Source organism: Helianthus annuus, chromosome 8 (assembly GCF_002127325.2).
Source record: "Helianthus annuus cultivar XRQ/B chromosome 8, HanXRQr2.0-SUNRISE, whole genome shotgun sequence".
Classification (NCBI taxonomy): Eukaryota; Viridiplantae; Streptophyta; class Magnoliopsida; order Asterales; family Asteraceae; genus Helianthus; species Helianthus annuus.
This window is the reverse complement of record NC_035440.2, coordinates 80,115,201-80,130,780: the sequence shown is the minus strand read 5'-3', so window position 1 is coordinate 80,130,780 and position 15,580 is coordinate 80,115,201. Positions and strand designations below refer to the sequence as shown.

At 33.4% G+C, this 15,580-nt stretch overlaps 1 protein-coding gene across 2 annotated transcripts; it reads left to right on the top strand.

Moving 5' to 3' along the window:
• Positions 1-1,492: 1,492 nt before the first annotated feature.
• LOC110873148 (peroxisomal acyl-coenzyme A oxidase 1) lies at positions 1,493-15,361 on the top strand. 2 transcript variants are annotated; one of them, XM_022122074.2, is made up of 15 exons: positions 1,493-1,759; positions 2,513-2,663; positions 10,994-11,102; positions 11,196-11,257; positions 11,348-11,557; positions 11,640-11,727; positions 12,138-12,300; positions 12,666-12,864; positions 12,960-13,157; positions 13,225-13,356; positions 13,438-13,555; positions 14,269-14,379; positions 14,515-14,584; positions 14,648-14,831; positions 14,928-15,361. In XM_022122074.2, exons 2-15 carry the CDS (start codon positions 2,526-2,528, stop codon positions 15,135-15,137), a joined length of 1,992 nt encoding a protein of 663 aa, XP_021977766.1. In that variant the 5' UTR covers positions 1,493-1,759; positions 2,513-2,525; the 3' UTR covers positions 15,138-15,361. The 2 variants fall into 2 exon arrangements, with proteins under 2 accessions (XP_021977766.1, XP_021977767.1); XM_022122075.2 differs by lacking the exon at positions 1,493-1,759 and adding an exon at positions 1,919-2,427.
• Positions 15,362-15,580: the final 219 nt, after the last annotated feature.

Here is a 15,580-nt window from a genome sequence, read left to right as displayed (position 1 = left end):
GATGAACAGGAATGGAGAAAGGATTAAAGACGACAGAGAATCATGAACAGGAAGAGAGTTTTTTTGAGTAAAATGGAAAAGAAGAGAGTTTTTTTGAATTTGGGTGAACTTCTTTGATTAGACTGCTACTGCATGGCAGTCATTGCTGTCTTCCCAATGTTTTTTGATACCCAAAATGCCCTTCGATGGTACAAGTTGGCAGTGTTTTTATTTTCTTTTTATTTTTATTAACACAATATAATCATGTCCCTTGATCATCTTAGATGTAACCTAATCAATGGTTCAGATGGGGTTTCCATAGTTTTCTCAAAAAGAAGGGGTTTACTATATAACCAAGCCCTATATATATATATATATATATATATATATATATATATATATATATATATATATATATAGGGGACCGCTAGAATGAGTACCACCCCGAGTTGTAAGAACCGCGAGAACCACACCATCCGGGTCGCCGTTTACCACGATTTTTTTTACAACTAGATGTGTGTATTATATACACAGCCGTAAAAAAAAAAAAATTTAAACGTCGCGCCCGAGGGGGTAGTTTTTTACACCACAAGTTTGGTGTTTTTACTTTTTTTTCTTTTTTCTTTTTTTTTTTACACCAAACTTGTGGTGTAAAAAACTACCCCCTCGGGCGCGGCGTTTAAAATTTTTTTTACGGCTGTGTTTATAATACACACATCTAGTTGTAAAAAAAAAATCGTGGTAAACGGCGACCCGGATGGTGTGTTTCTCACGGTTCTTACAACTCGGGGTGGTTCTCATTTTAGCGCAATTCTATATATATATATATATATATATATATATATATATATATATATATATATATATATATATATATATATATATATATATATATATAAACTGATGTGGCTTGGCCACGCCAGCCAAGCCACGCCCACCATACCCCTTCAAAAGTGGGTTGAAGCCTTTAGTTTTGAAAGTCTACGTGTCAACCAATGCGCAACCCAAGCCCCAACCCAAGCCCCAACCCAAGCCTCACCATACTCCATGGTCTTAACTTAGAAAATTAACGTTCATCCATTTCAAGGACTATCCGAGTAACAATCGAGTAAACCACAGGGAGCATACATGTAATTTTGAAAAGATAGAGACTAAAAGTGAAATTTTACCAAACCACAGGGAGTATCCGTGTATTTTACTCTTAATTTATTCATGTGGTTTTCTTTTTTCATTTAAAACGTGTACTTATAAATGTGTGGTTGTGTGAAGTAAATGTACATGCACATGATTTACACATTATAAGTTCGGTAGATAATCAAATTTTGTTTTATTTAACATTTTCTTTATAGTAGATGGACAAACATTCCATTTTAAGCATTTTCTTTTATCTACCATTTTTAAAATTTTATGAAATCAGTGATTTATTTATTTATTTCCTGTAAAAATCTGTCTTGAACGTAGAACCATCCCATATTATGATTGTTTATATTCATATAGTATAAGTATGTATCGGTTTTTTTTTTTTTTTTTTTTTTTTTTTTTTTGACATAATACAACTATAAAAAAACATGTGGCTGTGTTTGAATGAGTAACAACTAATTAATTATTTTTGGAGATTGTCATACAATGTTGGTGGTATATACTAAACGTGGCCTACCTAAGCCTACAAGTCGCTATAAAAACCCTTGTGCCAAACTAAAAGAAGAGGACGAAAGGAGCAACATTCCAGTGGTTGGTTAAACCTAGTCCTAAACCAAGGGACCAAAGTGTCACACTAAAGGTAACTACTTATCCTGTCTCTTAATATCTCTAGAGTCTTTTACTTATGTCCAGGTTTTATGCAATCAATGGAGTCATAAAATATATAATACATGATTTTAAACTTTCAAATTCATCAAAAACAGTTTGTCTTTTTATAATTAAGATTCCATGTAAGAAATAATAAGAAACTTTTATTTAAAATTTGGAGAAAGAATGACTTGGATTATCTTTTCAAATATCTAACTCAGAAATATCATTGGATTATTGTTGAAATTAAAAGTTGATTATAACAAACAAAAGTGGATTGTCATTACAGTCCATTCTGGTCACTAAAATTATTGCCTTTAATTGAATAAGATTATTAAAGTCTTGGTTGTTGGGCTACAGCTTCCAACTGTAACTCTATAATACTGCAAAGTCTTGATGGTAGGGCTACAGTTTCATTAAATGTAAGAAGAGTTCGTTGATCACTTGATCCCTGTAACAATTTTTTTTTAACGGCAAACCACTAAGAGCCAGCAAGTCGCTGGAAAGCATTACACCCGAGAAAGAAAGAAAAAACATCTTGCAAAAGACTCGAAACATTAAAATCAAGCCAACTATCCCACGCCAAGCTAGGGAGTTTGGACCGATGTTTAATCCCCAGTAACAATTGATTTGACACAATTGATTGTTCTTGTTGTTTTGGTAACCATCAACATAATTTAGTGACAAAATAGATGAAAACTTCAGTTGCACAATTCAATCTTGTTTTCTAATGTTTTTCTTTCAGATTTGAAGGAGCAATGGAAGGAGTGGATTACTTGGGAGATGAGAGGAATAAGGCGCAGTTCGATGTAGAAGCCATGAAAGTTGCTTGGGCTGGTTCTCCTGAAGCTTTTGAAGTTTGTGATCGTATGGCCAAGCTCGTCGCTAATGATCCGGTATGATTCTCAATTCAATTCAACTTATGTTAAATTGCAATTTAGTTGCTCAAAACCTGTTTGTGCATGCTTTGGTTCAGCAATCTCCTGTATGCACATGAGCTGTTGCTAATTCTGGAATATGTAAATACTAAAAGGAATACAACTTTACACACATATATACATAGGATCAAATACAAAGGGCAAAATAAATAAGAAGGGTATGAAGAATTCTAGTCCATTATTTTTAGGTTTGGATGGTTGAGATTAGACTTACGGAAAAAATAGTGAAAGGGCATAAAAGGTATCCTACATTATTGACTCTCTCTCCACATGCAAGACACATGTCAATTCTCCTAGCAATTTTAAATTTCCATAAATTTTTCATACGACATTTAGAAAAAGGAAATTTACCATAATAACGAGTGTTTTTAATCTTATGATATGATATTGCTACATAAAAAAATAAAAAAAAATTTACTAGGTTTTCTTTTCATTTTGTTAAAAGTTCTGGTCATTGTGTTTTTCAACTGTGTTTTGGTCATTACGTTTTACTAGGGTTTCTATATATTTTGTTATTATCAAAACTTATAACATAGTGTTAATTTGGAATCTGTCCATTGCGTTTTTATCAAAACCTATAATACAATACATGACACAACAAAGATAGTATTTGGGTTTTCTATACATTGTGTTATTAATTCTAATTATTGTGTTTTTCAACTGGGTGGATTTTCTATACATTGTGTTATAGGTTCTGGTCATTGTCTTTAGTCTGTCATCCATTGTGTTTTAATTTGTTGTTCATCGTGTTTTAGTCGGTTGTTCATTGTGTTTTTAGTATGTCATTCATTGTGTTTTAGTTTGATGTCCATCGCTTTTATCTGTTGTCATCAATTGTGTTTTTAGTCTACTTTCCATTGTGTTTTTAATTTAACACTCATTGTGTTTTCATTATCTCCATCGTGTTTTATCGATCTGTTTTATCTGTTGTCATCGATTGTGTTTTTGTATATTTTCAATTGTGTTTTTAGTTTGATACTGATTGTGTTTTATGTTATATTGACTGTGTAATACGCAACTGGGTTTTCGATTTTTTTTTTTTTTTGAAAAGTATTACAATACGGTACTCATATTAAAGATACAAATAGGCTCAATTTTATGGTATAATTTTTCTAATGAACAAAACGCTTAAAATAATATTTTTTTTTGGAGGAGAGGGGGAGGGGGGAGAATAGCATGTGACATGCACATATTCTTTTTTTTTTCTCTTGGACAAAATTATACTTCCCTCACCATATGGTGGCTTATTACCATTATTTTAAATATTTTTGTACTATAACTCAACACAAACACATACATTTACATAATATCAATTTGTAACATTTGTTAGCATAAAGGATTGTATCATATGTTTGGTGGGTTGTACTTATATTTGATTTTTTTTATCTTTAATTTGTCTTAGTTTCAACTATAAATAACTTTTAAGCACATACAAATTAACATTTGTAGTAATAAGGGGTTATACTCATATGTTTGATGGGTTGTACTCATTTTTGTTTTTTTTTTCCTTTCTTTTTTATCTTTATTTTTTTTTACTCTTAACCTCATACATTTATATGTTTTACATTTTAACCAATCACTTTTAACCCCATACAGATTTTTTGTATTACGTTTTGGTCAAATTTTGCGAGTTAACATGCTACAACGTGCGTGTATGATTCAATGTTTTTATGCTTAGTTTTCCTGTTTAACACCCCGTCGCAGCGCACGGTTCTAGAACAACTTAGTTATTGTTTTCTATGTTTTACATTTAGAGTGTGTCGTTCAACATTTTTCATCGTCTACTTTTCGTTCGATTTTATATTTCGTTTTTTTATTTCTTTTTACACGAACCTTTCTGGTCTTGATGGTCGCTCATGGTGATATAACATTGGAGCTAATTAGCACTACTTACGCCCCCACCACAACATGGGGGTAATCAATTTGCAACATATCTGTGCATTATGATTTATAACATAATGCTTAGTGGGTTGTATCCACTAAAGACAAATTTGTATTAATTTTGTATTACATTTAAATACTATAAATAATTTTGCGAGTTAACACGGCGCAACGTGCGTGTGTGGTTAAACGATTTTACGTCGTCTATTTTTTTTCCGTTTGACAGGTTAATCGTAACGCTCGGGTCCTAGATCGACTTCGTTATTTTTTATATGTTTTACGTTTCGGTTTAATTTCTTCGTATTAACACGCTGCAACTTCATTGTTGGTGATCGCTGATAGTAGTGTGGCATTGGTGTTCGCCCCCGCCGTAACGCGGGGGTTCTTAATACTAGTTTTATTTAAAAACTAATAAGATGTTTAGAATTGCCAATGGCATTATAGCCTAGTGGCATCTTAGGGTGTGATAAGTTTTAGAGACCATGAGGTCCTGGTCTCAATTCTTACAAAGGGTTTTTCACAGATTTATTGGCTTTCCTTCTAAATTGATGTATACGCATTATAGCACGATGATACTCTAGTAATCCGTCAACCATTGGGTGTCAGCCCAATGGCCACCGGCACCCAAGTTAAACCGGTTCGAGGCCTAAAGTGCCCGGGTTCGAATCCTGCTTGCAGGCTCTTCGCTCCCCTCGAAACGGTTGGGTAGTCACCGCCAGGCAGCGTTGCCGGGTCGCTAGCTTGGGGAGGGGGATCCCTCCCGCGGTCAGGAGTACCGTGCAATTACCCTTTTTTTACTCTAGTAATCCGTCAATAATCCAAATTTGTCGTTAAAAATATGTTGAGAACTTTAATAACAATATAAATCTCTAACTAGGAATAAGACCTGCGCGCCTTGCGGCGCGGGTACATCGAAAATATTGAATAGATTAGTACAAATGTTATGTGATGCATTAACCATATGAAAACGCATGTTTCGAAGTATCTGACTGGACTCAATGTGACCTATATAAGCATTGCGATTGGATCAAAATGTAAGGTAAATCGAGTTTATATCGTATAATCATAACGTATTATATGTGACCTAACTCATACATAGAAAACATCAATGGGTATAAAGGAAAAACGACACGTTTAATCAAAAGCGATTAATGGAAGCTTTTAAAAAAAGGGAGAAAAGCACGATTTGACTCCACTTGGTTCGAAACATAATATACAAAACATACATAAAAAGACGAAAACGTATTATATTTGACCTGACTCGTTTTCCAAAAAAAGTTTACGTTTTACGTAGACCAACTCGAATTTGTACCAAAACGTACATAAAACATGCACTTAAAAATGGTTTTTTAACGAAAACATTTTATATCTGAACTGGCTCGTTTATAGAAAAAAATTTCGTCGAAACGTAGAGCAAATAGAATTTAGACCGACATCTGCATAAAAACATGCACATAAAATTTAGTTTTTTAATTAAAGGATATATAGAGGTAAACTCAAAAAGATTATTAGTAAAAAACTTAATAGATTAAAAACGTTCGTAAAACCGTGTCAAGTAGCACCAATGTCAAATCATTGCCAACGACCACCAACATTGGAAAAACTCGTAAAACTAAAATAAATAAAAAGGACAAAATAACACTAAACGAAAAGCAGACGTAATATCGTTGAACCATGCACGCCCATTACGGCATGTGATGAAATTAAAGCGAAACGTAAAACGTGAAAAATAAATAATAAGTCAATCTAGGACCAACGCGTTGCGATGAATCTGTCAAACGACCAAAAAACATTGAACCACATCGCAAAATTTAGAACGAAACGTAAAAACTCGCAAACGATGAAAAGTATGGAGGGCCAAAGTTGAAAATAAAAAAGTGTTAGGGTTAAATTGTAAAAGATGAAAAACTTTAGGTTAATAGTTAAAAAATCAAAATGGTTAAAATAAAAAAAGTAAAATTTTTTGGTTTTTTAACATTCTAACATGGTTTTTTCATTACGTAATTTGTAGACCTTAGTTATACATGAAAAGCTCTTACTTTACCAACTTATACGTATAATTATACCCAGTCTTACGTGCGTGTACGCTATCTGGACCCATTACTTAAACTAGGCTTTTACTATTATATTAGTGTGTATATATGTATATGTATGTATGTATGTATGTGTATGCACCATTACAACTACATACTAATACACACATACATATACATATAGAGACAAGAAATACGTTTATACATATAGATATACACCTCGGTATAATTAAATATGAAAAGAATAATTGTTTTAGTCGGAAATTGGTCGGAAATTTCCGACAACTTTCCGACCAAATGTTATGTTTCGTCGGTAAGTCGTCAGAAATTTCCGACCATTTTCCGACACCCATATCCGTTTTTTCGGTTTTTTAACATTCTAAAATGGTTTTTTCATTACGTATTTTGTAGATCTTAGTTATACATGAAAAGCTCTTACTTTACCAACTTAAACATATAATTATACCCAGTCTTACGTGCGTGTACGCTATCGGGACCCATTACTTAAACTAGGCTTTTACTATTGTATTAGTGTGTATATATGTATATGTATGTATGTATGTATGTATGTATGTGTATGCACCATTACAACTACATACTAATACACACATACATATAATAGAGACAAGAAATACGTTTATATATATAGATATACACCTCGGTATAATTAAATATGAAAAGAATAATTGATTTAGTCGGAAATTGGTCGGAAATTTCCGACAACTTTCCGATCAAATGTTATGTTTCGTCGGTACGTCGTCGGAAATTTCCGACCATTTTCCGACCAATTTTTTTCTTTCTTTTATTCTTTTTTTTTTTTGGTCGGAACTTAGTCGGAAGTTTCCTTCAAATTTCCGACCATTTTTTTTTGGTCGGTAAATTGTAGGAAAATAGTCGGTAAAACCAGATTATTTTTTTAGTTGTTATTTTGTCGGAAAATGGTCGGAATTTTCCGACCAAATTGGTTTTGTCGGAAATTAAATCCCCTATTTTCTAGTAGTGTCAAAATGTATTTTTATTTATTTATTTATTTATTTTTTTTTTTTTTTGAAAATATCCCAATGCAAATGATAAAACACCATTATGCAACAACTTGTTGCTAATTATAATATGGAAATATGTTTTGCTTCAAGTCAAAAATACAACCCAACTACATGACCACCTATCCGCTCATTAAATCACTAATTTGTTAAGTACAAGTATTTTATGTAGTTCTTAAGGTAATGTTGATTCTAAAATCCATATATGTATTTATGTATGCAATCATGACAATAAAAAGAGGACACGTATGTGACTATGATTTCCAATAAGTGGAACCTTGTATAATATCAAGTTTTTAGTTTGTACAATTCACATTTTATGTGTACTATAAGTGTTTTAAAGAGTAAAATGCGCGAATAGTCCATGTGGTTTTGTAAAATAACACCTATAGTCAGGGGCGGACTTAGATTGTTAGTAGGGATAGCACGGGCTACCCCTTAACCCCGTCTCCGTAGTGTAAAAATACTCCTTAACTTCGTTTTCGTAGTGTAAAAATATCCCTTAACTTCGTCTCTGTTATACAAAGGATACCACTGGTCTAAAAACTAATTAATTGGGATACCCCTAAATTTTTGAGCTAGTTTGGAAATTACATTCTTTGCTCCCTGTGGTTTACTCAGTTGTTACTCGAATAGTCACTGGAGTGGATAGTCGTTAGTTAGTTTGTTCAGGTTTAATTGTGTAATGTAATAGTTTTTGGAATGTTATATATCGGTTTTATATAACTGTGCAGCATTTTTATTTGTATTATTGTTCATCAAACCTAATTAATTCAAAGAATACAACACTGGATGTGTTAGCTTTGTGCACTGATATTGTGATGTTGTTTATTAGTTTGTTCATTAGATAATATTAGTTTGTATATTTAATAGTCTTTTTTTGTTTTTGTTTGTTGTTTATCTTATATGTTTGTATATCTTAGTTGTTTTGATTTATTATACAGCATTTTTTTTGCGTATATTAATATTATTTTCATAATTTAGTGCATCGATTTGGTGGGACTTATAATGGGGACAATTTGTTTGTTATTGATGCATCAATAATTAAATTTTTGAACGCTACATGTGTAAAGTGGATTCCATAATTTCTGTACCTTTTGATTTTTTTTTAACAGCAGAGATTCTATTATTATAGAACAGGACTAGCAACGTTGTAAAACCCAAGTAAAAAAAAAATAAAACAAAGCAAAAGCAAAAGACAAAAAAAAAATAGTTAGTTTGCAAATTTATTGTTTTGAGTTTTCGACACAGAAGTTTGGATTTTCTTCGAAACTAGGCAAACCTTAAGACTAAGCAAAAACATAGAAGAGCAACAAAAAAAAGATTTCAAATAAAAAACATAAAATGTTTCTTGTTATGAAGCAATTTGTGTTAGAAGTGAAGTAATTATTCAAAGAGACATTAGTAGTACACAGACTGGTTATAGTTAGTAGTTTAAGAGTGGGTTAAGCATCAATTTACCAGCCATTTATGGTAAGTACTTTAAGTTACGCTACTATATAAGACCATCTGTAATCTGTAATTGTTAATGCCTTATAAGGGCATTTTCCGTCACATTAACATAATAACGCCCATTTAAAAATGTGTAATAGTTAATGCCTCTTAATATCCTTTCAATAATTAATTTTCAATTTTTTTCTCCTCATATGGCGTTACACTAGAAACGTCACTCCCTTTTCATGTCCCTATAACGCCTAGGGAGGGGCGGTGTTGGGGGCGTTATCAAACTCCTTCACACCTCTGTAACGCCCATTACGCATGGCCTCATGAAGTTACAATATGCCCTCTTACATTTAAATAGATTTATCATTTAAACCTTATACATTCTCATATGTTATTTCATCTATCTGGACCAACCACATTGTAACAAGTGTCATATTCATAACCTTTTTTTTTCACTTGTAACCTTAAAATATAATGTTTTTATAGAACTCTGAACATACCATTGTGATGTGTATATTTTTATTTACATTTCGATATAAGTTTCGTTTAAATGGGGTTGTTCTTCATATTGTAGAAATCACCGAAGCATAGACGAATAAGTCACAAACGTTATTTTAGTTTCTTTTTTCATTTTTGATTATGATTTTCTTTATTAGGAGTTTTTTTTCTCATTTAGTAAATAGATATTTTTTTAACTATTTTATTTTTGTAATAAATAAATAGATATTAAACTATATAAATTTATATAATTAGTTTTTATCTTACTTTATTGCGAGGTTAATACTAATGTAAAAGTCGTTGAAACCGACCCGTGCAGCATTGACGTTTCGAACCTGCTGGAAAGCGAGGATGTAAAAAGATGATGAAAACTAATTGTAAAAGTAAAATTTCACATAATAGTAATGTTTTTCAAGTGCCCTATCTACTAATGTGTCACTCAACATTTTTGTTTTCTCAAAAGTTCACTCAACTATTATTATCAAGCGTGTGAAACTTTTACAAAAATTTTAATTTTTTTAATTTAACTGAAATAAATAAAACATATATGAGCCTAGTGGCATATTGGGGGGTGGGATAAGACTTTGGGATCAATAGGTTCTGGGTTTGATTCCCACAAGGGGGTTTTTCCCATATTTATTAGGTTTCCTCCTGAATTGGTGTATATGCATTATGCCTAGTGGAGATGGATATGATCAGGTGGTTTCGCTGGTGGCACGACAATACTCCTGTGGTCCATCAGTGATCCAAATTTGCCGTTCAAAAAAAAATATATGAATGTTAAGTTACGGAGTAGGATCAAATACAAACCACATTTCGTATACAAACAGTAAGAACCATTTAAAAAGTGACATGTAGCATCTAATCAATTATAGAGAAATGGTAAAATGATAACCTAAATAATATCAATTATCTTGAATTCTTTATAATTATGCTAACAAACAATTAATTCTTTATTTGGATCTTCCTTTTGTTTTTAATTTGCTGATAAAGAAAAGTGTTGATATCATTTCTCACATATGTGCTAAAATCAATTATTTTAATTAATTTTCATGTGCTAATATAATTCAAAAGTGTTACTTTTATGTATGTATTGTTTTAGTTTGTGCTAATTTAACTTTTGTAAGTGCTAGGATCTGTTCTTACGGTTTGTAAGATAAATATGGTTTGTACCGGAACCAACCACTGTTAGTTACTATTTAACAAAAAAAAAAAAAAAAAAAAAAAATCCAACTTGAGGGCAGTGATGTACATTCAAACCTCTTTACCCCCCCTAAACTTCCAATGTGAGGAATGTGATGTACATTTAACTAATATTTTGTTCAGCTCTCTTAGTTTTTATAGTCTAATTCCTTTTTTGTTTCTGTATATATGTTATCCATGCTGTTTGTAGGTTTTTGAGAAGTTTAGCAAGCCTATGCTTGGTAGGAAAGAATTGTTCAAAAATACTCTTAGAAAAGCAGCACATGCATGGAAGCTCTTCAATGATCTTCATCTAACTGGTAAGGTTTACATTAAGCCTGCAAGATTAGTAAATTCCAAATAAATCTATTGGCTTTTTGCATTTAACATTTGCACTTTTTGCTGAATCTCAGAAGAAGAAGCAAAATGGTTGCGACATTATATCGATGAACCTAACTACACCGATCTTCACTGGGTAACTTCTTGTCATTTCCTTGTCCTATTTTTCGCCATAAAAGGCTATACCAGCGCCGCTGACCTTTATTGTTAATGTTTGATTACTTAGGAAATGTTCGTCCCTGCGTTAGAAGGACAATGCACTGAGGAACAAAAAAAGAAATGGTTGCCTTTGGCCAAAACAATGCAAATCATTGGCACTTATGCGCAAACAGAACTTGGTCACGGTTCCAATGTTCAAGGTCTCGAAACAACAGCAACATTTGATCGCCAAACGGAAGAATTTGTGATTCACAGTCCTACTTTAACTTCAAGCAAAGTCAGTATCATTATGTTACTTGATCTTTATTTCATATATTTACTTTCCTTCACCCATTATATATGCTTCTTGATGTCTATAGTGGTGGCCTGGTGGATTGGCTAAAGTAGCAACTCACGCTATTGTTTATGCTCGCCTCATAATTGACGGTCACTTCCATGGAGTTAATGGTTAGTCCAGAATACCATTTTTGTGGCCGGAAAAATAAAAGCCATATGCTAGTATTACCATTAAAAATCACGAAATTAGCCTTGTTGACTTATAAAATTACTCAAAATAAAAAGTTTGATTGATATAAATACGAAAAACTAATACAAACGAATGGTACAATGACAAGTGGTGTCCTTATCTGTTGACAAGAGATCTCTTGCGTTGACAAAAGATCTTATGCGCCAGGCACTGGAAGAGCATGATTCTCCTGTGCCGCCTGGCAACACAAGAGCATGGACTTGCAAAACTTACACATGGCCATTTTGGTATGTTTAATGGTTGACATGGCTAATTTTGTGATTTTCTCTTATTATTTCCTTGAAGGCTTTATTGTCCAAATTCGTGATTTTCGCTTATTATTTCCTTTAAGGCTTTATTGTCCAAATAAGGAGCTTGGAGGATCACTCACCTCTTCCTGGCATTACTGTTGGTGATATCGGGATGAAGTTTGGGCATGGGACATATAACACTATGGACAATGGTGTTGCAAAATTTGATCATGTGCGTATACCAAGAGACCAAATGTTGATGAGGTGTGGTCATATATATATATATATATATATATATATATATATATAGGATAAGGTTCAAAAGTGAACACTAGTGTAGCTTGCGAACTGAGTGAACTAATCCTGGCCATACACGTGTGTAGATCAATGGCCAGGATTTGATGTTGAAAATACTAGTGTATTTACGATTTGATGATGAGATCCTGGCCATACACGTGTGTAGATCAATGGTCAGGATTTGTTCACTCAGTTCGCAAATACACTAGTGTTCACTCTAGAACCCCACCCTATAATATATATATATATATAAATAAGTTTGTCTTGTTATTATCCAGTGATTTATTTGTCATTCCAAATTAATTATGCATTAAATTAAATTACATACACAGGGTGTCACAGGTTACAAAGGAAGGAAAGTACGTGAAATCTAATGTTCCTCGACAAGTTGGTTACGCGACTATGGTGTCTGTTAGGCAAACAATAGTGGCTGATGCCTCCAAAGCATTATCTCGTGCAGTATGTATTGCTACAAGATATAGTGCTGTTCGTAGACAGTTTGGTTCGCGTAATGGTGGACCTGAGACCCAGGTTTAGTTTAAAAAAGATTTAGTTCTTATGTTGGTTGTTGTATAGAATCTCAGCCTTTTAAATGATTAAAGATTTTATTTTTGTTTTTCTTTCAGGTGATTGATTATAAAACTCAGCAAAACAGACTTTTCCCCTTGTTAGCTTCTGCTTTTGCCTTCAGATTTGCTAGCAATTGGTTGAAGTCGTTGTACACAGATTTGAAGCAGAGATTACAAGTTAATGATTTCTCTACTTTGCCTGAGGCGCATGCATGTACTGCAGGGTTGAAATCCTTGACAACGGCTGCAACAGCTGTGAGTGTTTCGCGTGCTCTATATACATACACAAAAGTATAGTGTTTAACATGCTCGCTCTTTTTAGGAAGGAATTGAAGAATGTAGAAAACTATGTGGTGGTCATGGTTACCTCATCAGTAGTGGGCTACCTGAACTATTTGCATTTTATGTTCCCGCCTGTACATACGAAGGCGAAAATGTTGTCATGCTGCTTCAGGTGGTATTTAGATATAAATCATCTGATTTGCTTGCCATTAAGTGACTTTTTCTGTTGTTTTGCCTCTTCAAAATTCCTTAGGTTGCACGGTTTCTGGTGAAGACAGTCTCTGACCTGGGAAACAAACAGCCAGTTGGGACAGCAGCTTATCTGGGTCGAGTGGCGCCTCTGACGCAGAAGAATTGTGTTGTTCAAACTGGTAGATTATCTTCTACAATGGCCTCTTAAACTTGTTTGTTTTGACTTGTATTTAACTAGATACATACTTTATAGAGTTAACTTTCATTTTGCTCCCTGTGATTTGGTCATTGTAACGGTTTTGCCCCAATAGTTAAAAAATAGCCATTTTCCTCCCTGATTTTTCTAACTTATCGTCATTTTGCTCCCCACCTCTAACTCCATCCAAAAAATCCCTCAACTAGAAGGGTATTTTGGTAATTTTATAGATAAAAGCAAGGGCATGTGAGTCTTTTCACCTAAATAAACCTATAACTTGTTTATTTACATGTATGTATGTAATTCTTTTCTGATACCCCGTCTTTCCAACCACTCTTTCTACCGGCCACCACCATCCACAACCATCCACCACCACCAGCAACTACCACCTGCCGACCACGACTACCGTGATTTTTAACTAAACGTTTTAATTGAGTTAGAGCCAAAGAGTAAACTACCGAAATACCCCTACTTTTAATTGAACGTTTTAACTGAGTTAGAGCCAGGGAGCAAACTGGCGACAAACTCGAAAGATCAGGGAGGAAAATGGCTATTTTTAAACTATTAGAGCAAAAACGTTAAAATGACCAAACCACAGGGAGCAAAATGAAAGTTAACTCTACTTTAGACTTACAGTTATTGGATATGACCAATGATCATTACTACAATAAAGTTGTCATCTTTAATGGCATGCAGCTGAGGACTGGCTAAACCCTGGTGCAATAGTGGAAGCATTTGAGGCAAGGGCTGCTAGAATGGCTGCTAGCTGTTGTCAACGGTTAGCCGAGTATAAAAGTCCAGAAGAAGGTACTTTCATCTTCAATCTTTATGACTCTAGAATAATGAACCCGCATAACGTATTATTAACTATACAATGAGAAACATAACTAAATGATATCTTTATTTATACAATAAACTCAAATTCATGTGAACTTGCTACAGGTTTTGCAGAACTGTCAGCTGATCTCGTCGAGGCATCACTTGCTCACTGCCAAGTAATTGTGGTGTCCACGTAAGCTCGGCTTCTATATTGATTGTATTCGACAACATTTGATTAATGTGAAAAGTTCTGCAGATTTATACGGAGATTGCAACAAGACATCCCCGGAAAGGGAGTGAAACAAGCTTTAGAGGTGTTGTGCTATGTCTATGCATTGTTTCTTCTTCACAAGCATCAAGGTGATTTCTTGGCCACAGGCTATCTTACACCTAAACAGGCCTCACTCGCTAACGATCAACTTAGAACATTGTACTCTAAGGTTAGTAATTAATAAACATATCAAATAATTTGAGTATGGTTAATTGTGGCAACACTGAACACTTGACTCAAAACTGAAAACTTCAATATCCGTTAGGTCCGTCCAAATGCAATAGCGTTGGTTGATTCGTTTAACCACACGGATCACTACCTGAGTTCAGTTCTCGGGTGTTACGATGGAAATGTGTATCCAAAACTCTATGAGGCTGCAATGAAAGATCCTCTTAATGATTCAGATATACCTGATGGCATCCGTCAATATGTACAACCCATTCTGAAGCAGAAGCTACACTCCGCTAAACTATAAAACCCTCATTATGGTGATCATTCAACTGGTTTTAAGTTTTAGTTATCGTTTTATGTTGGAAAAGTTTTAGCGTCTATATATTATGCAACCTCCTATATTTGGGCAATATGTCATGCACAGATGTTAATAACTTGCTGTATGAAACAATAAGGTGTTTGATTATTTACACTGCTATTAAATATTATAAAAATATCCGTTACGGTATAAAGATCATTTGAATGTCACAACATTGTTCTAGGAAAATATCAACTCGGGATTGCATGTTTTTCCATTAGTCTTTGTTAATGTTATTTGTTTGGTGTTGATATCTCTTTTAATCGGTTCTCAAGGATCATAACAATATTGAAACCATAGTTACATATTCTATTCAACCTTTGGTAAGTATAGGATTTACTCAGATCAAAAAGACTATACAAGTTTACATTATTCATATAAAAACTACA

Coding starts and splice junctions, on each gene's coding strand:
- LOC110873148 (XM_022122074.2), top strand. CDS start 2,526: ATGGAAGGAGTGGATTACTTGGGAGATGAGAGGAATAAGGCGCAGTTC. Junction 13,556..14,268: donor GAATTGTGTTGTTCAAACTG/GTAGATTATCTT, acceptor AATGGCATGCAG/CTGAGGACTGGCTAAACCCT. Junction 14,380..14,514: donor GTATAAAAGTCCAGAAGAAG/GTACTTTCATCT, acceptor AACTTGCTACAG/GTTTTGCAGAACTGTCAGCT.